This window comes from Spodoptera frugiperda, chromosome 20 (assembly GCF_023101765.2).
Source record: "Spodoptera frugiperda isolate SF20-4 chromosome 20, AGI-APGP_CSIRO_Sfru_2.0, whole genome shotgun sequence".
NCBI lineage: Eukaryota > Metazoa > Arthropoda > Insecta > Lepidoptera > Noctuidae > Spodoptera > Spodoptera frugiperda.
In genome coordinates this window covers 4,389,302-4,412,404 of record NC_064231.1, presented here as the reverse complement: position 1 = coordinate 4,412,404, position 23,103 = coordinate 4,389,302, and the positions used below count along the sequence as shown (strand labels likewise).

The 23,103-nt window shown below is 35.4% G+C and overlaps 1 protein-coding gene across 5 annotated transcripts in view; it reads left to right on the top strand.

The window, feature by feature from the left end:
• The window catches only part of LOC118282062 (netrin receptor UNC5C), a 127,179-nt gene that overhangs the window by 69,313 nt on the left and 34,763 nt on the right, over positions 1 to 23,103 (top strand). For all 5 annotated transcript variants that reach the window (XM_050701485.1, XM_050701488.1, XM_050701487.1 and 2 more), the window contains 3 exons: positions 2,362 to 2,445; positions 11,510 to 12,082; positions 21,196 to 21,395. In XM_050701485.1, coding sequence (XP_050557442.1) covers positions 2,385 to 2,445; positions 11,510 to 12,082; positions 21,196 to 21,395 — 834 coding nt within the window. In that variant the 5' untranslated portion in view covers positions 2,362 to 2,384. The remainder of the gene's footprint in view (positions 1 to 2,361; positions 2,446 to 11,509; positions 12,083 to 21,195; positions 21,396 to 23,103) is intronic.

Genomic DNA, 23,103 nt, shown 5'->3' with positions numbered 1-23,103 from the left:
GTCCAATTTGCTAAGTCAAGGAATTCGGCTAAGTGGACATTTTTACTGAGATGTTTGAACATCATTTATAAAAGTATTTTTGACGGACGCTGTCCCAAATTATTGCAGACGATTAACAGTATAACCTCACTTATAAATGATAAATGATAAATGATATTTATTTCTGTAAATAGGTCATAAAATAACACTTTTACACGTCAATATTTCAAATAGCTAGATGAGGCATAGCTACATACTATAAGGTAGCTATACACTAACCAGTAATCAAATTAACCAAATCAATTGCACTTAAAATTCACAAACCACGGAAGGAAATTAATCCAATACCAGACCAAACTAAACCGAACGTAGGCGATAAGGAACCGCACCTCAAGCATAAATCTAACAAAGTCAAGAACGACATAATAAAATAAATACCAATAATTTAACTAACACATAACAATAACACATTTGACAGTTCATTTGAAAGTCTACATTCAGCTATAAATACAACATTGTTGCAACTAGAAGCAATAACACTTTAAGCTATACGTAACCAGTCTAAGCTGACCGTTGAATGTGTGGCAAGATTATATAAAGCGAGTCCATGATAAAATGGTTGTATAGGTTGATGGGAAACCTTGTTTACTTATACACAACAAGGTTTTACATTACCGTTTTCTACATAGTAAGTTGTTTTTAATAGTAGCGTTTGTTTTAAACGCTTTAGCTTTAGATTTCATTGTAATAATGAAATGTTATTAAAGTATTTCAAGAGTAAGGTGAGCTTAACTGTGGAGTTCTGTGAATTTCTAGGTAGTACGCTTATTAGTTCAGTTCTTCGTAGTAAGCTTTTGGATTTAAATGGTGTTGTCGAGCAGCGTAAGGCGATAAAAGAAAAATGTAATGGGATTATGTGTCTTATCTTTATTACTGTTGCTATTAATTATGCATCAAAACTAAAAGCCAGAAGTGTACATACATATAAACTAAATCACTCAATCCGTACCATAGATTTTGTTAAGTGCATGAATCTATAAATTATGAACCCCTTAAATCTGTATGAAACAAGAAATAAATGTAGTTACATAACACTATCTCTCTCCGATCAAAACTTTATCTAATCCCGAACATATTCACGTCGAAAACTTCGTCCATTTACTCGCTGCATTATTCAAACTCAGTGTCCACAAACATTGTTTAATCTGTTTGATCTCATTCACTATCTTTGTTTCCATCAAACACTTTATTAAACCTTGTAGCTACTGTTTCATTATCTACATAATTATCAGCCACTTAATCATCACAGTTTAGAGCATTTAATTTGTCATTAAGTGCCACAACAACATTGATATGATCGGGTGACACTTTATAAAAGTCAAGTGAACATGTAAATATTGTTTGTTGAAGGTACCGTTTGAAAGTTCCAATATAACAGTACCGTGCTAGTTTAATGTTCATAAGTGTGTATAGTAATGACAGGTGGCTACACCATTGTTAATGCGAGTGCCATAGTAACCCATTTCTCTCAGTCATCTCTTACAAGTTGCGTGGGATTGTAAGCAGCTGATGCACTCTATTATTCCCCTTTTATATTGTACACTTCATATTTTACTTCATCCACTCCAAACGGTGGCTTTAACGATAAAACGCATCAACCAAAACACAAAACATTTTCAACTTTATTTCTTCAAATAAATCTTTTGCGGTTTCTTTGATCACACCCAAAACTTTTTGTAAACAATAACTAAACTTCTTGCAGTGGTTCTTCAAAAATTATTCACACAACATGTTCAATTTCTATAAAATATGTTTCGTCACACCAAATCGGCTTTTTACCACAAGCCTCTACTTACCGGCCTATAATAGGGCCATTTATTTTTTCCCCAAAAATGGCCCTAAAGGGTCCTATTAGTCACGGTGCGGTGCCATACAAAAGTGTTCTGGCTAATGACGCGGTGGGCTTGTACTTTCGGATATGATCAGAAATATTAGCCATCGGTTTCCCGAACTTTTTATGATCGGTTGAAATTTTGAAATATGTCAGTTGTCTTTTTTGTAACTATTATTTTTGATTGGAAACGGTTCTACATATTATTTTTGACGTGAACTAATCTTGTTATGTCGAATTGTAAATCAAGTATGGCTGATGATACGTCGTTGTAAACCCGTTTCGTTTTTTGTCATAATAGATGATACTGCTGGATCTAATATTAAATGCCTTGTTAAATAAAAACAGAGCTAATCATAAGGTAAAAAATCAAACAGAATAATATCAAAGGAACGTTAATTGTCAAATAGTTCACACACCACACAAAGCCAGTACCAATACAAAGTCGTCTAAGTAAATATTGGTCTAACTTTCCAACGTTATTGTTTTAGGTGATGCGTGCGCGCAAGTGAACATGGCGCGGGGGGGTGTCGTGCTCCTCGTGCTATGGGTGGCCGTCGCCGCCGACAAACATGGTAAGTACCATACACATTTGTTCTTTTTGTTCTTCGGCGAAGACTGAAATCGTGAGGCCGGTTCCGAAGTTATTGGTAGTATTAAAACAAATATCACGATATTTATATAAGCCATTTACGAGCATTGAATCGGTACAGGTTTGAATGCGTGATCATATCTGAATGCGTTATAATGAACCAGTCCTGCACTGTAATTACTCACAAACTCTCCTAGGATTACGTTTCTGAATAACTTTTACCCAGAAAACATTTTAAAAATTCTACCAAAAAGCTTTTACTGCGCCGAACGTGTATTTCTAAAACTTCCTCGCAAAATATTCATGAATTCTAATCCGGACTTTCAAGAATTTAGGTCACAGCCCTTAATTTAAAAAGTTCCAACTCCATATCTTCACGGTTAATTACCGGCCATGATTTATGGAGAGGCAAAATTTCTCCCCGTAAAGCATCGTTTTATCTGTGGCCCTCAAAAATCTAAGTGGGGTAACAAAAAATGAAGTAAAAACTGTAGAGTTTGCACCTAATCTTGGGCTTGATAAAGAAAGCAAAAAGTGTAACTGTCACCAACGGATCTTTGATGATAAAAAACGATGATACAAAGCTGTACTTGAGAGGCTAAAAGGTGAAAGAAATGGTGACGTCGATAATGTAAGTAACAAACAAGAAATTATCTGTATTGAGGGCGTCAGTTCTGATGGTTCGTTGTTAAATGTTGGGATTGACACCATGTGTTGTCATAGCGCGTCTTCGATGATTGACGCACGGAACAGTTAATCAAACTGCATTATTTGAACGGTGTAATGGATTTTACAAACGTAATGACGTGGCGTTTTGTTAATCTGTCAAGATTGAAATGGATAAACAGGTAGTGGGTTTACGTAAACTCTGCCGTTATTGTTACGAAACTTTTCGGAAATGAATATTAATGGTAAAAATATTACGTGTGTGAGCATTGCGGTATTTTTATTCCATTTTTGTGATAAAGATGAATTTAAACGGTTTTTATATAACATGGTCATTGAATTAGAAGTTACTTAAAAGAGCTTATTTAAAAATATCCTAATTTTAAGTAAACTAGTAAATATATCAGTGATCAACGATCAAGCTTTTATAATAACCAAACCTTAAACATTTTTCTAAGTGAAGCAACATCGCTCACTAAGAGTCTTCTACAGAGTACCGTCCACTTGAGCATCCATCAATGCCTTATATAACACTGTTTCTAAATATAACATTGTCTCGTCAAGCAAAAGCTTACTATGAAAAACCAGGTCATGAATGTACTCACGTGTGAAAACTCGTTAATGAAAGAGAATCAATACTCATGAGAGATAGTTTGAAGTGTGAGTTCGTCACGATTTTTAAATGGTAAACGTGCAACGAGGCGGATTACGTTAGGTTGTTGTTGGGCTTAAAGAAAAAAAAACATTACGAGTAACTTAAAAAAATGTCATTAAGAGACTCGTGAAAATTTTAAGCAAAAAGCAAATCCAAAACAAATCTCAAAATAACACAATAGAGATAAAAATGTATAAAAAGGGCAACACGCGTAACTCAAAAAGGCTGAACAAAAAAAAATAGCAAGAAACAGGACACCGAAATAACATTAACGCGGTGAATATAGCACTACCTTGCGACAACAAAGTTGAAGATTCGAATCTACAAACTCTCGAATATTTCCCCGTTACCGCGAAAAAAATCCATACATCCATTAAAGTTGAAATCGGAAACGACCACTCGACGGCAGCTGCTGGCGTGAATGAAACACTAAATAATAGCGAAAGACTCTCAGGAGAAGCCATGGAGCATTATAACCCGACTAACAAAGGGATTATCTTGTTTGGGAAACTCTTGACTGGCACTCTATGTATCGTATTACCATTGAAGTTTTTGTGGGTGTGGTCCAAGTCGGGGTGAGAATTCGGCGACATTCAAAGAAATTTTGGAGCACTTTTTGCACCTTGTTACTTATTGTATGTTAACGGTTCAGTTGTTTTGGTAATTTGAAATGTATTGTCGATATTTTTGTGTACCGTCCGCTCCCTTTTTACAAATTTTCGACACGTAGAAGCGTAGGTTATTATTACTCCAAACTTCTAGCTATTGGATAGGAAACACATAAAATATGTTGTCGATTACAAGGAGATGTTGTTTGACAAAACCCACATTGTTTGCGAAATCGAATCGATACAAGATCGTGACTCACTTAATTAAAATACCATGGTGTGCAATATCTTATCTCAATCTCAGCATGCCGTTGTAACATTGCTGACTACAAAACAGTGTTAAACCCATGTATTGCAAGAATTTTGTGCAGCATTTTGGTTTGCTATTTTATTGCACCTTTATAAATTCTTTCTCTCGGTCGTAATGAACTCGTCATGAAACGACTTCGGATCACAAAGCTCGTCATAGCTCGTTTATTTCAAACTTCGCGTATCCCCGCCTACAGTGCCATTAAATAGATCGAGTATGTCTTTTTACGTTTCTCCGGCGCTAAGTGCATTTGCTAGTAAACTGCATCAAGCATCGTCCCATCCAGTGACGAGTGTGTGCTACAGATGTTTGGTAATGCATCCGCTTATTGTATTGTCTTAATGCTCGCAAAATGAACATTTGTGTTATCTTCAAGATTGTTTTGGTATCTTTACACATCTTTTGCTTTAAAGAGACAGTCTTAAGTGGTGTCAGCGTTAAGTGCTTCAGATATATAGGCACGTGCCGCAAAATGTTTTAGCTTTCATCTGATGGACATAGGATGCAGCTGTTGTTCTCTAGTAACAAACTTTGGTGCTGCACCTAGAATATTCTGAAGATAGTATTTGTAGTCTCTTGCTTTCACAAATGCCTTTATACAAGTATCCCATTCTCTAAAGGCTCAACTTCCAGCTCCCGTTCGCGTAGCAACACAGTATGTAAATACGACTGCATTCCTTTATGTACTCTCCATAGCGCATAAAGGTTCTGTTATCGCTCAACTGAATAGGGCACAAGCTGATACTGTAGCTATTACGGCCAACTTTTATAAGAGCACCGTATACCCACTTAATGTAACAGCTACATCTGTTAAGTATCAGTGATAGAATCCCTTAATAAATGTAATGGGAATATTTAGTTGGTTTATAAATAAATTAAGTGCTTTAGATTTGGTATTAAGATAACAGCCATGTTTTGAATGGTATTAGTTTTATGACGTCCAATATAAGTGGATAACGGCTTTGGTTACTATTTGGGAACTATTGATTGAGAAACGGACATTAACTTTAATCTGTCTGATACAGAAACTAAAGAAAATTTATTGGACGTGTCAGTTTCTTATCATAACTTAACAGATCTACTTAATTTTTTTATCTTTTTTCTGTATTATAAGTGGTTACGTTACACATATCAATCCAACAAACAAAGGAACACAAGTTACAACTAATTTCAAAACACCCTGCGTCATTATTTGTTCAATTTTAAAAGGCATCAAGTCGCAGTAATTGTCTGCCATCATCAATAAAACCAATTGTTAGCGCATCTGTAGAACGAGCCAAGAATTCTTCTTCGACGTTGATTAAGAACGGGCCATCAATAAAACTCCTATCTATACATATAATAAAATCGTAGAAAAGTGCTGTCTGTACATTGAAAATAAAAATAAAAAAAATAGCAGGGGTTATTGTTATGTCGATGTCGAACCCAAAAATGTAATTAACTTTTTTTGTCTGTTTGTCTGTTTGTCTGTTTGTCTGTTTGTCTGTTTGTCTGTTCGTCTGTGCGCGCTAATCTCAGAAACGGCTGATCCGAGTTGGATGCGGTTTTCACGAATATATTGTGGGATGCTTAAATTTACATTTAGTGTTTGTTTCATGTCAATCGGTTCATAAATAAAAAAGTTATGTCAAATTAAAGAATCACGTCGAACATTCTATGCTTATACCATTAATCTCCGCAACTATTTGACGGATTTGGTTGAAATTTGGTACAGATATAGTTTAGAACCTTAGAAAGGACATAGATATATTTTTATTTCAAAAATCAAAAAATAAAAATAAGAAATAAATTATTTATAAATAATTCTATGTCGATCGTTACACGACTTCGGTTCATGTTATTGTTTTAATTTATCGAAAAAAAGTAAATAAATAGTAAAAAGGTATGAAAAAAATAATATCAATATAATAAAACATTTAGTACAAAGAAAATGCTCTAACGGAGTATAGATAATTCTATGCTCGTTACACGACTTCGGTTCATGTTATTGTTTTAATTCATCGAAAAAAAGTAAATAAATAGTAAAAAGGTATGAAAAAAATAATTGCCACTCTGTCGGCTTACAAAGTACAGCGATTAAGTTATTTTTAACCATTCGGTCTTCCCCATCATTTTAAGATAATGCGATGACCATCCCAAAATACTTTTTATGTGGATAAACCCATGTTCCAAACATCTACATTTACGTCAATTGAGATGTAACAAAACATATTTTTTACGAAACTTCGTTTCATAACATTTTTTATGTCTAACTAACTGATACCTGCGGCTTCGCTCGCGTGGATTTCGGACTAAGTGGCCTTAGTTACTCCTACATACATCAGCTACCTGTTAAAATAGGTTTAGCCATTTCAGAGATTGGCCAGATCAAACAGGCAGACAGACAAAAATTGTAAAAAATATAGGTATTCATGTATGCAGTTATGTTAATATTACAAAAAGACACTTCTTCTTCACTCCAATTTAATTTATTAGTCTAGATAAAAGTCTACATCTATATATATAAAACTCTTCCGTTACTGAGCGACTGACTGACTGTCTGACAGACAACGCACAGTCGAAACTACTGGTCGTAGACAGCTGAAATTTGGAATGTAGGTTCCTTGGGATATGTAGGGGAGCACTAAGAAAGGATTTTTGGAAATTCAACCCCCAAGGGGGGAAAAGGGGTAAAAACGTTTCTATGAAAAATCTTATTCCTTGGGTTTATAAACTTGAAACTTGGCATGGACACGTACATAGGCAAGTAAATATGTTTGACATTATAAGTTTTTTCAAACTACCCTCCAATCTTGATTTAGGGGTGCGATTGGGTGACTGATTTATTAACTCACAGCCGAAACCGCTCGGTATAGGAGTCTGAGATTTTGAACAGAGGTTCCTTTAGTAACATAAGTGAGCACTAAGAAGGGATTTTTGAAATGTCAACCCCCAAGGGGAACGGGATAAACTGAGCCGGGGCTGCGGGAAAGTTCTAACGAGATACCGTGGCCCCGGAACGCAAAGGGCAACTGAAGGAACGAGGTGGGTTTTAGTCAGTAAAAGTCTGACACTCCCTTCCGTTCCACCCAGAGCGGGAGAGGTAATTTGATGATTTCCCATCCTTAAAAAAATACTTTGTATGACAACTTTCAGTCGTCTCTTTAACATACATAATAACATACATAATTATGTACATACATGCATAACATTAATAACATCACGCCTTTAAATCCCTATTTTGTGTTAACACTACCCATACAAACAGCTAAAAGGAAACAAGTGAAGAGACGAAATTTGTCCGCATCCATTTTCACCTAAATTCTTAACGTTAATGAGATTTACTTTTTATTATCAGGTCAACCTAATAGCCTCACATGTACGTATAACTTCGTAAGAATTTTCTTTCAACTCCTAACCGTTGAGGAGTTGTACCTTCCATCATCAGCTCATTCACATGGGATGATGATTATCAGACGCAAATACTTAAACAGATCTATGAAATTGTCAAAAACGTAATTGCCTGTAAATTTGAGGTTTGCCCTTGATTTCCCTGGAATACCATCATCAGATCCTGACTAGGTAACAACGGGACCAACTTGAAAGTATACTCTACCGGAAGGTGGAAGAAAAAGCCCTGTCGAGATCATTAAAAAACGCTATATATAACCGAATTACACGTGGGCGAAGCCGCGGGCGGAAAGCTAGTCGTGAATAAAATCGATGCCTTCATTAATTATTTTCTACTAGCTTTTACTGGCTTGGACTGAAACTTAATACCTGTAAAGTGTGAACCATTAATTTGGGTCAAATTCGATTTTCGGTTGGTTAACGTTAACACTTGATACTATTGAGGAAGCAGTTTGGAATTCGGTTTTAGTTATAAAAACTTTAACAGAGTGGGATATTAATTACATCATTCCTAAGCACTTTATAGAAAACGTAAAGAAAATGGTTGATCTACAAGTAACTAATAAACATTTTAAATATCAAATCAGTGAAACAGAAGAACTAAAATTAATAGAAGACACTGCAGTTAATATCCGTATTACGGAAGACGAACCCCAATATTTCGTTTCGTTTATAAACTTAGTCCCCGAGACCGAACATTCGTCAACTCGTACGCGCTTCACGTCACTAAACACACGACATTTCGTCCCATTTAAAATTCTGTGATTCCAAACGTTTGGGGTATTTTAAAACAAAGAAAACATACCATTAGTTATGTAAGGCATTTCTTAAGTGATTTGTTTATTGTGACACAATGGGAAATGGAGAAAATATATTAGATAAATTATATATTTTATAAGACAAGAACAAGAAGTTTAAAATAATGAGTAGCTTCTCTAGACAATACCGAGCTCTGGGCACATTTCTTTGTCCAATTATATAAGAGGACCGTTGTAGTTGCTGTCAAGGTGTCTTTATATTGTTTTTAGTTTTATTGCTCAAGAATAAAGTCTAGTTTTCCTCAGATAAGTTTCATTAAGATGGAACAAAACTACTTTAGCTTTCCAATAGTCTTTTCTGCAGATAATGTGGAGTATTTTTATTGTATACCTATGAGACTTTTACAAAAATGGGCGACACAATGCCTTATAATTGCGCTTGACAAGTACAGTCTTTACAACAGAGTTGACAAAAGCGTGTCTCGAGACACTGAGAATAGAAGTGTGCTAAAACCAGTTATTTCAATGAACGTAAAAAGCTATAGTAATGATCACGGCAGGGCAGCACTAACACATGTTCTCGACAATACAAATAACATCAAAGCCGCGCACATTGATCGGGGTACAGACGATGGACATTTATTTATAATTTACGAAGTTCGTGACTCCGATCCGGTTAGTTACGCTCCTTGTAACGTTTAAATGGAGTTTCGTCACTATAGATAACACTTGTACAAGAATCGTGAATGCTTCTCTCAGTTACTGTTGTGATGGGTAGGGCTGCTTGCAATCTAAAATTACCAATTAACCTCTGCTGTGTTGATATTGCTCGTGATAAGTATTGCTTGTAGTTATGACAGAACTGTTTCTTGTTTAACTTAGAAACTTGTGTGTGTAAATAAAATGTGTGGTATAGTGCAAATATTGTTTTAATTTTGGAAATAAATGACATAAAAATTATTCTGCTAGAATACACAGACTTGTGTCTGTCATTTTATTTTCTCATCGCTATTGCGATCATCACAATAATCTTAGCTTTAATAAAAAAAATAAACTGAAACTTATCCTGCAACCAGCCCTGACGACGACCTACATAACAAAAGCATTGATATAAACCAGTCAATAGGAAACTCGCATATCAATAGAAATACGATAGGAACTGCACTCGAATCGAACGTTAATTAAAATTCTGATAAAGAAATGAATCTTGGTGAAGATTACGAAACATTTGATACTAATAAAGCCGTTAATCAAATTCCAAGTGCTAAAAACCAATTAAAATTGACAGGCGACTTGCTCAATCGGATGGTCAGAAATGCTCGAAGCAAATAGAATAATGTAATTGACTTCACCTTCGTCACTGTGACATGGAGAGTGTTTTTTTTTTTAGAGAAATGGTAATTAATGTCCCGTTCGGATTTGTATTATAATTAGAATATGTTAAGCATTTTGTTTTTGTGTCTGACAAGCGTGAGATTGAATTTTAGATCGTTTTACTAGCTTGTATGGTGTGTTTGTTTTGTTTCACTTCGGTTAATAATTTTGGTTTAACTACTTACAAGTGATTTATTGTGTACACTATTGTATCATTACACGTACCTACAATCATTATTTGCTCATGCATAATATCTTATTCCATTTCGAAATGAGCAGCAAAAGTTAAGTGATTTTCAGATAAAGAAGTAACACTTGAGCAGTTTCAACGAAATTGATATTTTAATCATTTTAACACAATTTCAAACCAGAAAGCGGAAAATGCTTCACGAAACAAATCCTATTAAGGAAAAATAGATTCCAGAAGGAAATATCGTTCGGCCCCCACGAAAACGGAAATAGAAATAAGCTGAACGGAAGTGAAACTAATTAAGTTATCCACGGTTCGCTCGAGTTGCGGTTTATTTTCGTACAATTCCCTAGTTCAAATAATAGTAATACTGTCAACAGCGTAGGAGTAACATATACTGATGTGCTGATAGCGATTTTGGGCCAAATTCTGGAGAGGGAAGAATTTGTGTTGTTGTTCTTGGATTTTGAAATTAACGGGGTGGATTTAAAGTTGGTTTTCGGTTGGAGGATGCTGAATTTATTAAGAGGGGAGAATGGTATCCAAATATCTATGTTTTGCGTGTAAATAGGCGCGAGTGACGCTTCAAACCAGGTGCGGACTTGGAGTGAAATCGATGGCATGACTTGGAGGGTACATGTTATTATGACAGTTGCTATTTATCCCGAGCGACACGGAATATATTTTAACTCTGCAATTAGAACAAGTTCGTACTTAAGCGAAAGCTATTAGTCTTATTAGCGTTGGTATTTTGTGAAGTTTTAATTGGTCTTTAAATTGTTTGCGACGTTTTCGTAATGCAAGCTGAGCTCGACAGCTCGTGTGCTTATTTTAATTTGTTCTCACGTTATGATTAAACTTTTGGTTGGACGACTTTGGCGAGACACTTGATTTGTACTTATACATGGTATATTGATTAATAGATTGATTACTCGATTACTCTGCAATCATCCGTGAGATGTCTTAATTTATTTTGTTAATGTATCTTGAATTATCTGGCGTAACGTTTCAAAGTTCCAATGATATTGACATTCCCTAAATTCTAAATTGGATCCTAATAACCAAAGACTAACTGTAAATTTTTGTTTTGTTACAGAGGTGTCAAACACAACTACACCAGAAAGCACCACAGCGGCTCCTACACCACCGATACCCTTAAGACCAGAATACGCCCACCCTGCCGGTGCTGAAGCACTAGACCCTTACAATTCAGAAAAGAACCATGCAGCACCACATCATAGAGACTATCTAGAAGAAGACTACGACCATGAATCACATAAAGAAGACGAACAAGAAAATAGAGAAGATGCTGATGAACTGCCTTCGTTATCAGGAGATCATCTCCTACAAAGTTCTACTGATGACTTGCCAATGTTTCTCCTAGAACCGCAGCACGCTTTTGTGGTGAGAAACAAACCAGCAGTGTTGAGGTGTCGGGCAGCGAATGCTCTTCAAGTGTACTTCCAATGTAATGATGTGAGGTCGGTGGCTAGTACGCAGTTTGAGTTTGTGGATCCCCAAAGTGGAGTGCGAATTGTGGAAGCTGAGTGTAACGTGACGAGGGATCAACTGGACGAGTATTTCGGTGAAGACAGATTCACTTGCACGTGTAATGCTTGGAGCAGTAGAGGTGATATCAGAAGTCAGCCTGCCGTCGTCGAGTTGGCATGTGAGTACTCATAACAATACTGTTTTTTTCTAAACTGTTTTCCTTATTATCACGTTAAGTTTTGTCCATTGAAATTATAAACATTTCTTGTAGGTAGATCTACACGTAGATTTTTATCAGTCGGGTTAAATATTTTTTCTTTTTCTCAAAACAGTATAAAAATCATCCCAATTAGTTTGATTTATAAACCATATTTAGATTAACTATAAAAAAGTAGAGTAATATTCCCAGAAATCGGTTAATTCGCGGCTCAATCAGATTAACTCTATTCATTAAGCTTCATCCTTTAGATCAAAAGATTAAACTTTATTTTTATTTCTATCAACCAGTCTTGTATCGACAGCTCTATCAATAACCCAAATACTTCCAATTTCCACGGTATTCAGATAGTTATAAAAATATATTGTTTCCTGTCAAACGGGCGCACGGCCGCGGAACATTTCATCAAACCTCATAATTCGTGGCGAGTTTCCGTAGACGATTTTAGACTAACCCAGTTGGGATTGTTGCACGCCCATCTCCGGTCCAAGACATAACGTTAATAGCTGCGGATCACCGTTCTTTTCTTATGCCAAGATATATTATGACTTTTCGAACGTTTTGAAGCGTCTTCATTTGTAGGCTTACAATAAATCTTGATTCACTCAGTATAAACTTCTCCTTAGACATCTTAACGCTTCATTCAAATACAAACAATAGCGTATATAACTGTAGATACTAAACCTTGGCTACAATTCGACGTGCATTGATGAATTGACCAACTACTATGATGGATCTTACGAGCATGAACGCAGCGACGGACGTTGATGTGCGATCCATTATAGCATTTAAATTACTCTCTAGTCGCCACAACTTGGAAATACTTATTCATTTCTAATATAATTTCAACAAAAGTATATTTAAGTAAGAATACAATATTAATACGTTGTCCAGGACCAAAATAAACTCACCAAAAAGAGCATGTTGTGACAAGACAAAGTACCGCCACCATCAAACTCCCGTGATGTATGGCACCATTAATATTGTTCATAAACTGTATTACGGACAGTTGCTCGATTAAATTCAATACCCATTCGTGGTAAATCTTCTATGCATATTAAATAAATGTCGGAATGACCGTTGCCTGGATTTATGGGTGTTGGGCAATACTTGAGGCGGTCAAGTACGAGTGTACTGTTATTTTGATACTAGAACATACTCACATAAATCATGTTTTGTTATAATTATGGAATCTTCCTGTTATTTATTTGATAATTGGATGGCATATGAAACAAACATAAATCATGTTTTTTGTTTCTTTTGAATTGCTACTGTTGAATCTTTTTGCTTTTAAATCGATCGAGAGCTTTCTTTCTGATTCATGAAATTATCACACATGCTGATTCATAAAGCCGACATGCGATAGGCGAAACATTAAAAGTTTTTATGGCCATTATCTACACAAGGATAACAGCATACCAGAACTGATTACACTAATCCATTTCTACCTCCCCTACCTTCACACCGTGACCAGAAATCACATATTTAACGAAACAAAGGCGAGATTAGATCAGAATGTAAATTATGACATTCAATGATTCCTGCAATAGCACTCCTGAGTCGTGGCTTAGAACATAAAGTTCATTGTATTGCGAACTTGTAGATTGTGTCGAAGTAGAACAACGGTTTAAAGTTGAAGCTAGACCTTACTGAGTAATAAATTGTGATTTTAGATATTAGTAATTTATTACACCAAGCGTTCGCATGATCCGAGCTTGAAGGAAAAGCATAACGAACGAGAATTTTAATTTGGTGAAAGTTTTAATAGTGAAATGCAAGTGTATTTTGACGGTTTGAAAGAGATAAGTTAGGTTCGTGTGAAGGTTTTAATTGGAAACATGATACTTTCAATTAATTTTGAATCTAGATAGTAAATAGATACTCACTGCTTTATAAGTCAAGGAGAGACGACGACCAAGGAATTCTCGAGTACCATACGCAGTTCTAAGAATTCAGTAACAATTAACAGCACAGATTCTGGATTTGTGTGTACGGAATGAATACGCCTCCTACTCATACTACATGAAAGTCACAACACAACAGTAACTAATAAAGGTGTCGACAAAAGTGCAACTTACCTACCTTCAAAAAATATAAGAGATGTATGTTATCGAAATTTTTGGTCAACATATATAGCTGTTAATGATGTTATCTAAACAGACACATAATATAAAATTTAGAGAAACTAATTGGCAACAAGTCTAAAATACAAAACTGTATCCATAATCCAAAGACATCCACTCCCTAGATACGATACCATTGTATTGCACTAGCGAGCGAACAATTAAACCCGTCAGGATGTAAATTTAGTGCACGTTTACCGCGTACAGTCTCTTCGCACAATTAAGAGTTTGTAATGTCTCTCTCAATTTCTGTATTTAGATGTTTATGAGTTTTCTCTGCGTATTACCGGATGACTGAGAACGCGTGTGTTTTATTCCGACTTGTTAGGTTAAGTCTTTATTTTATTTCTACACTGGATTGAGGGTGACAGTGAAATCTGTTTCGGTTTGTTTGTCTTCCCTCTGTTGTAAGATTCAAGTGACTGATTTTAAAAGCATAGTCAATGTTTATATACTTTTTTAAGATCTTATCAATCGCAAAAGACTTTCTGTAGTTAGAGCTATATTTGCGAGGTTTAGATTTGCGACTCTTGATAGTATTTGGGAGTTCAGAGTATGGGGTCATTTCTACAGCAATTGTTCTTTTGTTCTGAACCTAGGTGTCTATTGTGAAATTCTCGCCCTCTACCAAGAAACACTAACCATACAATTAATTGCTCATATCCTACCTATATTTTATAAGAACAATTATAATATGTAGTCAGTAATCTCACATGTGATATATTTGTGCAACACAAACATTAATGTTTTGAATCCTACGCTTGAAATCACCTGATTGATGGAGGCACTTAAAGCAAATACAGCGGAGGCACTAATTTCGTAAGATGCGTTCGTGAAGACATTACACGTCAACTTGATTCATTCTCAAAATACACAAAATAGGTACACATCCCTACTTAAACAGCATCTATGAAGCTATTAACAATAATGGATGCATAGTAAGTACGCATAAAAGTGTCACTGGTAAGTCGCCTCCGACGATTTACTATAGCCATGTAGGAATGTGATGTTTTCAAGTTGACTACTATAGTGGGGGCTTTTAATGGATCGGTAAACGCGTCGCGGGTCTATATTTAACTTTTTCATTGATTGTGAAGTAAAGTTAGCTTTCAGTTATAGTGTTGATCTATTATTGAGTATCGGGATGGACGTCACTGTACTGTGAAGGCTTGTACTCTATTTTTGAAGTGTACGGTTTTATTCAATGAGTGAGTGTTTAAATGTTTTAGCACGTGGACGTCTGCGGTTTACGTGAACGTCGAAACGTTGGTTGATTTGTAGGAGAAGTTTATTTGTTGAGTGGTTTCTGGAAAATAAGATAGAATAGATAGATAGAAGATCGTCAGTTTCTTATGGAACTTTACTCTCTGTACCCTAAAACTCTTTGTAAAAAATAATACGCACGTTATTTTGTTCGTCTTAAAGTTCAGAATTAAATATATTCTTAATATAACTACTACGTTCAAGTGTTTTATCAATAACATTTTGTACATAATATTTATATTTTATCCACATAAAACACGAGACTGTGCCTTTCACGCTTGAAATAAAACGATAACTGTATGAAAGCAGTGTGGCTGAAATAATTCAATGTTAACAGACAGAAAATCCGTATTCCATATGCGGCACTGCATTTTTGGCTACAAAGATGTAAAGCAATATTGAAGTAATGGAAGAGACAAATCTGTTTTTAGGAATAAAATAAAATAATACAATCTTTTTAACCGACTTCAAAATAAAGGAGATTCTCAGTTTGACCTGTATGTATATATACATATGCGATTATCTCGTGATTGGCTGAACCGTTCCGATGTGGTTTTTTCAGACTTAGAAGAAGGCTTTAGGTATATTACCTGACTTAAAAATATGGAGGCGGTATAGAGACGCCATATCGGATCCGTTCTTTAAAAAAAAATGTCGTTCTTCTCCAATGCTTGTTCCAAATCATTAAATCTATATTTTACTGTCAGACAAACAGATGGACATTTCTATTATGACGTTTTAAAATTGTCTGTATGTTTATTGATTGATTCTATGGAATAATTGCTTTGACTTCGATTATTTCTATGAATAAATTCTGTCATGTCCTTGATCGATTTGTTTTAGGTATTTTATCGTGTTAGAAGCTGTGAGAGTTTACAAAAGGGAAATGAGTGCTATGAATAATTACGGTGTTTGCTAGTTATTAAATGGCTCGGCTGTGTTTATGCAAAATTGCAATATCGTACTAGATAGTAGTATGGCTTTCACCGATGCTTTTCTTATAGAAACACCTTGAGAAAATTTCTCTTGAAGTGTTTCAATTCCAATTGGTATATTTGAGTATTCATCAAATAATGTGGTAACAGAATAAAATGATGTACCTATTCTTGAATATTCAGTATTTTGTTTATAGGCAACAGTTAAATTTCAAAACTATCGATAAATTCAAATGAACAGAGTAGATAATGTATTCTGAATTAAGCTCTAAATCAGGCCCCTTGGCCAAAAAACATAATTTTCCAAATATCCCCCTTCCCAATCTTCCTAATCCTGATTCCCCGAAAATTCCTAACCCCAAAAGGCCGGTCGGCAACGCACTTGTAACGCCTCTGGTATTTCGGGTTTCGGGAGATGTGGATCATTTGATGGTAAGCAATCACCGCGCATCATTTGCTTGTTATAATATCATCATTGTTATATCATATCATAAAGAATATCATCCTCAATAATCAAAACAGGACACATCCAGTATCTTTACCTCCTCGCCCTCGTAGGTACGAATTTCGTAGAGGAAATGAAACGCGCTGTGTAATTTATGAGTCTACACGAACTACCCGGATTCACCTAACACTTATCACTTACGGCCATCAGACGCACAGTTTAAAGTTACATAGACGTTTTTTGGTATTTTTACACCAGCATATAAACCTACTCTTTTCTATCTGATTATCAACTTTATTCATTTCGATATAAAGTTGAAAATTTACAGATAGGTGTAGCTTGACCTGCAGCTGACGTGTTTATTCAGAAATCTTTCTATCATACTCCCAAATTGAATTAGTCAGTATCAATTTCTAGTATAATGAGAAATGTGATCTTACGTTGCATAATATTGAAGTGAGAATGATTGTGTGATAGTACCAACAATCTTATTAGGAATCGAATATTTTTTGTCACCTTAGTATTGCGTAACGCTAGATCACATTACATTATTAGATATTGTGATTCTTTATTGTTTTTTTTATGTTGGTAAAGTTACAGTTACATAATAAAATAGGTACATCAGCAAATAATAAATAAATGAAACTGAATTTAATCATGGGATGATTGACAGATAGCCATATTTTTTCTTATTAGAAATGACTAGATACCAATCAGTATAATAATCTTCAATAATAATATTTGAATTACCAATCTAATTTGCACCTTATCTCAATCATCATAACATCCAAAACATCCTCGCAAAAAACTCCACCCAAACATAACCTATACAGCACTAAAATTATCCACAAACCATTAGCCACGTAGTCTACCGGCGCCAACAGTCCTATCATTCATCACAATCATTACATAGATTCACAAGTTTGCACCATCGAGACCTTTCAACCTTCCTTCTGAGGTCCTAGTTCGAGTTTCTTTGACGTTAACGCCATTGAAACGTCTATGGCGTTCGGCGCTCTGGATTGGCTAGCTCCACGTTAACCAACCAATCAGAGGGCTAAACGCGGTAACGTTTCGATCACAATAAAGTTGTACTAGGCCCTCTGCTTATTGAAGCTCATACCATTTCATAATGCAAGTCACGTTTTAGCTCTGGAGTGTAGTAACAAAATTACTACTTTACTCCTGTTTAATGTAGGGAATTCTGGGTTGTAGACTAATTTTACTTGTAGTTATTATAATGAACCTACAGTAATTATGTTTAAGGTTTGTATTCGCGTGTGCTAATTAGTTCGGTTAATTGAATGTCGGTATTGTGAATTTATGTTACTGCTGTAATTCATTAGTTAAGAATTTGATTAAGAATAGTGTTAGGTGGTGATTGTCAAATACATACTCTAGTTAGGTATAAATAAGTTTCAATTTGAGCAACTGCCCTTTCACCGCCTAATCAACATAACAGAAGTTCTTGAAACTACTAAACTAATTACACATAAACAAACACAATAAATCTCACTATTGTATTCTCCTTTACTTCAAACACAAGGGATTTTTCCATCCAACACGTAATACGACGTATAAAATACGATACATTTTCCAATAACAGTATTGGAAAGTTATAGGGGTGTCTAGGCAACGTTCCAATTCCTGGGTTTACCTGAGAATTTTCAATTAAAACCACTAGTCAGCGCCGTGCAGGGATTACCTGCTTCGGGAACGAAGTGATGTTATTACTGTCTTCTACCAACAAGGATATCTAATTACCTACGTTTTTTTTGAGAACGGACATTCATCTAATTACTCCTTCCGCCTTGGGCGAGGCGATATCAGACTATTACTGACTAAAACCACGCCATGCCTACTTTTGCTTCGAGTGCGAATTTCGGTAACCTGTTAAGTGGTCTACAACTTCCTTGTCCCTTAGAATAAAAAGTGTCCTAAGTGTTATTCCAGACCATAATCTACCCCTGTTCCAAATTTTATTTCGATCCTTTCAGCCATTTTGACGTGATTTAGTAACAAACATGCACAGTACACACAAGTATTCGCAAGATGCGATTATCTTTATCTTTGATGTACCTATACCTACCTACGATAATATTCAAGTATAAAAACACGTCTCAAGAAACGATAATAACACCTATTTTTCATTTTTCCATGAAAGGATCGCAAAGAAACGAACCATGTTGAAACACAGTGACAAATAACATCGTTCCAACATGTTTATAAGTTGCAGTCACAGAAAATTCTCGAGTTTTCACCTCTTCGCAGTGTGCGGCGATATCTTAGCGAGAGCAAGTAATGGAGCGTACACCCAACAGATTTATGGACACACTACGTTAAACCACTTTGGAGTTGAGGGCAGAACATTTTGTGCCGACTGTACGCTGTGTTAGTTTTTGTAGTGGCGACTATTTGTTAGAATGTGTGAAGTTCTATTTTAAGGAATCATCTACGGCGCATTCTACAATCGGTATACGAGCCGTAGAATTTTGACACATTTTGTATGGAGCTTATGTCAAAATTCTACGGCTCGTAAGCAAATTTACCGATCGGTAGTTTATTGGAATGCGCCGTTAGACAACAACTATAATTATATTCAGGTACCTAAAGTAAAATTATATTGTAATAGTACAAAAGTTTAAGAAGTAAATACATCTCTCTCACCTCACCTTAATTATACAAATTCGCAACAAAACACTCTCTTGCAATTTCAACACAAACCACATGCTAATAAAACAACAAATTGCACTGAAATAACGCAATATCCTACTTACGTATGAATGCAAAAGATTGTGAATTTGTGAGGATGAGTTTGTACTTATTTACGTATTATATGTTTGCTACTATTACGCGCAAAAACTACTGAACGGATCTAGATAAAATTTGCACAGACATATAATATTATGGTCCAAAATAACACATAGGTTACTTCGACACTACACATGAAACAACTGACAGAAGACAGAATAACAAAATCATCACCGAAATATGAAGTGAAAACGTGCCAACCTCAGACACCATTTACCTGGATGAAAAACGCGTTACACATTGAGCCAAATAATTGGGCACAGCAGACAAATTAAGATAGTTCACAATTACACGGCGGTAAAGTACCAAAACACCGTAAAATTGTTAAATGAACGACAATTATCGACATGGGTGCAATGCAACTGTCGCATGTCGCATGGTACGCGACGCAATCGTGTCTCCCTGCGTTTTTATGTCGGGCCGTGATTGGCGTGAGAATGATTACAGTGTATGGTGTGAACTGATGCGGTTTGATGACTTTTTCGCTAGATTGGTTTTTTGTGTTCTAGTAGAAAAGTGCACTTGTTTACATTGTTTATAGAACAGTTAAAGGAAATGCCATCAGCTTAAGACCTAATATGTACCAACACTTTTGCAAATAAAATAGTTTGAATTTCAACGTTTTGTTGGAAAACAATCTGTACTCTTATTACGTTTGGCGTTCTGATTAGCCGGCTCGAATAAACCAACCAATCAGAGCGCCGAACACGCTCTCGTTTCGATTATTTTAAAAGTAAAGCAAACTCATACTAAGTATACTATTTGATCTAACACTAATATGTTGATTTAACATACTCCAATATCTAAAAGATAATTTTCCAATAGCAATTTTACTGATTCGTAAACAAAGGAAATCGATCGAATTTAATATTAATTTTGAAAACCCCCTCTTACGTATCTCACATGACAAGGTACTCCATTGTGCAACCTCCCAACAATTATTAAATTAGATCAAAAGCTTTTGGCAACTGACGTCGACGTCATTCTAATTGTTATTGACATCCAATTGTTATGTTATTAACTTCATTGTTACATAACAATGTTACGTCAATTACAATCGAGTTGATCTAATTAATTTTGAATATGCGGGATGGGAAAAATGTTATTGATTACCTTCCTTGTGTTTTAATGTTATAAAATTCTTATTTTGTTTTCTTTCATTCTATTTTAAACTTTATTTATTGTTGTTTTTAAGTTGAATCTATTAGGACATTCTGAAGAACACATCCATATTTTAATCAATTATAGTGAGTAAGTTATTGTTATGATATATATGAGCCATAAAACGTCCACTGCTGAACATAGGCCTCCCCAATAACTTCCAAATAGGAAAATAACTACTTCTAAAACTGAAAAAAAATCAATTTTAACCATATTCAATTCAATATTCATTTCAATATTAACAAGTACTATGTGAATCTAATCTTTTATTTAGTATATAGTTCAGCAAATGACTTACTTCAATTCACACATTCTAAAAATTCCTTTTATTCACAGATCTCAAGAAACCCTTCGCATTATCACCATCACCAACTTCAGTAGAAGCTGGTTCTGCTGCCTCCTTGCGTTGCACACCTCCTGCTGCAGCACCAGCTCCCAGGGTCTCCTGGCTGAAGCATGGGCAGCCATTGCAGCAAGACCACAATGTCCTCATCTCTGCTGAGGGAAATCTTCTCATTTCTAGAGCTACTTTACAAGTAAGTGTAAAATTGTTAAAGTATAAATCCAAATAAAGAGGTAATTACTAGACAAAAACCCTTGTAGACTACTAGACCAAAAAGTAGTCAAGCAATAAAGATTTAGAATGATAAAACAACTTACAAACTATTTACACAACCATAAAGCTTTCGGAATCAGATAAAACCCATAGCTTGTCGAATAAAGAAAATGTGTCAAACTATGTTCATTAAAATTTCGAATTTATGTTAGAACCAAAGCCTATTTAAGATTCTGAGAATGACCCAGATACTTAATCAATGCTGCAGCCAGCCACAACTCAGGTCAAACTAAAAACATAAAACGAATATATTGTCAATAAAGTTGAAATCGAAATTAACTTCAGACACAACAAAATAAACAACATTGAAACATAGCTTTGCTATAAGACATTATGTAAACAAGCTACGAAGGCCGAGAGCGATCTCAAAATATTGCGTATTATTTCAAAGAATTTGAAATTGAGAAGCATGTCAAAATGTGGCCTCGACTCGTCTTCGGAAACAAAGATCAGTTTAAGTTGACGAGCTAAGGAAAATCGACGAAAACAACCTCTTGACTTTAATACGTCCTCCCGGCTTAGTCATCCTATTGTTCCATTTTTTATGTCCGCTCATGTCTGACAGACAGTCCAAAAAATATTTTGGCACGAATTCAGACAATCTTGTCAAAGCAATTTTTGAAAACAACATTCGTTTTGGGATTGCCTCTCGTTTCTTCACCCCGGAAACCAGAAAGATCGTAATGATACTTATTAAAAAGTTAAAAACGTGCTACTGAAACCACCCAAGGACTAATGCCCCAGATGTACATCGTTTATGATCCATAAATTAGTGCCATAATACTAAAAGCTTAATAAAATACAGCCACAAATCCAAACAATGAGCATGAACATGATCTTAGATGAGTCGCGTTAGAACACATGTCAATATTAGGCCAACTATTTGTACTGTAATAAAAAGTAAATGGCTTTTCTCATTGGACTTTGGAACTTAAGTTTAAAATGGTAGAGATGATATTCAATTGGCTAAACATTGTTAAACAACACGTGGCGAATTCTAAAGATGAAGATCATAGCAAATAATTAATGTTATTTAATGTTTAAAAGGCATTGAGAGTAGACACGAGTCGCTAAATTATTATCATGACGAATCACCACTTAAAACTATTTATTAGATAAACTAATAAATGAATCAGGAAACTTTGTGAGAATAATCCTTAGAAATCTATTCAACCAATTTCCTTGAAATAATGAGGGCAAATTCGATGGCGAAGCTTTTATGGTATAAGCTGGTAAATAAGCTGATAGTCATCATCTGTTGTCAAGCAATCGACGCTACCTATGGACACCCGAAACACCAGAGGCGTTACAAGTGCGGTGCCGGTACCCTTTTGGGAATTAGGAATTTAAGAGTTGTGCCAAAACAAGGCTCTTCCACACTTAAATTCCATTTACCGAACAATAAGTCCTCTATTTAATTTTACGTCTTATTTAGAGATACTTTAGTCCGTGTTCTATTTGAAGTGGCCAGCAATAGTCTACAGCTATGCACACAACAACGTCGGAGTCGGTTGCTAACTTTAAGCCACGCACCTCATTAAAATGCTCCTTCAAAGCGTCAGCGCGCACAATCGCATCATCTTGTCGCACGATTGCAAATTATTTATTTTATCTCTACGACTGCAACT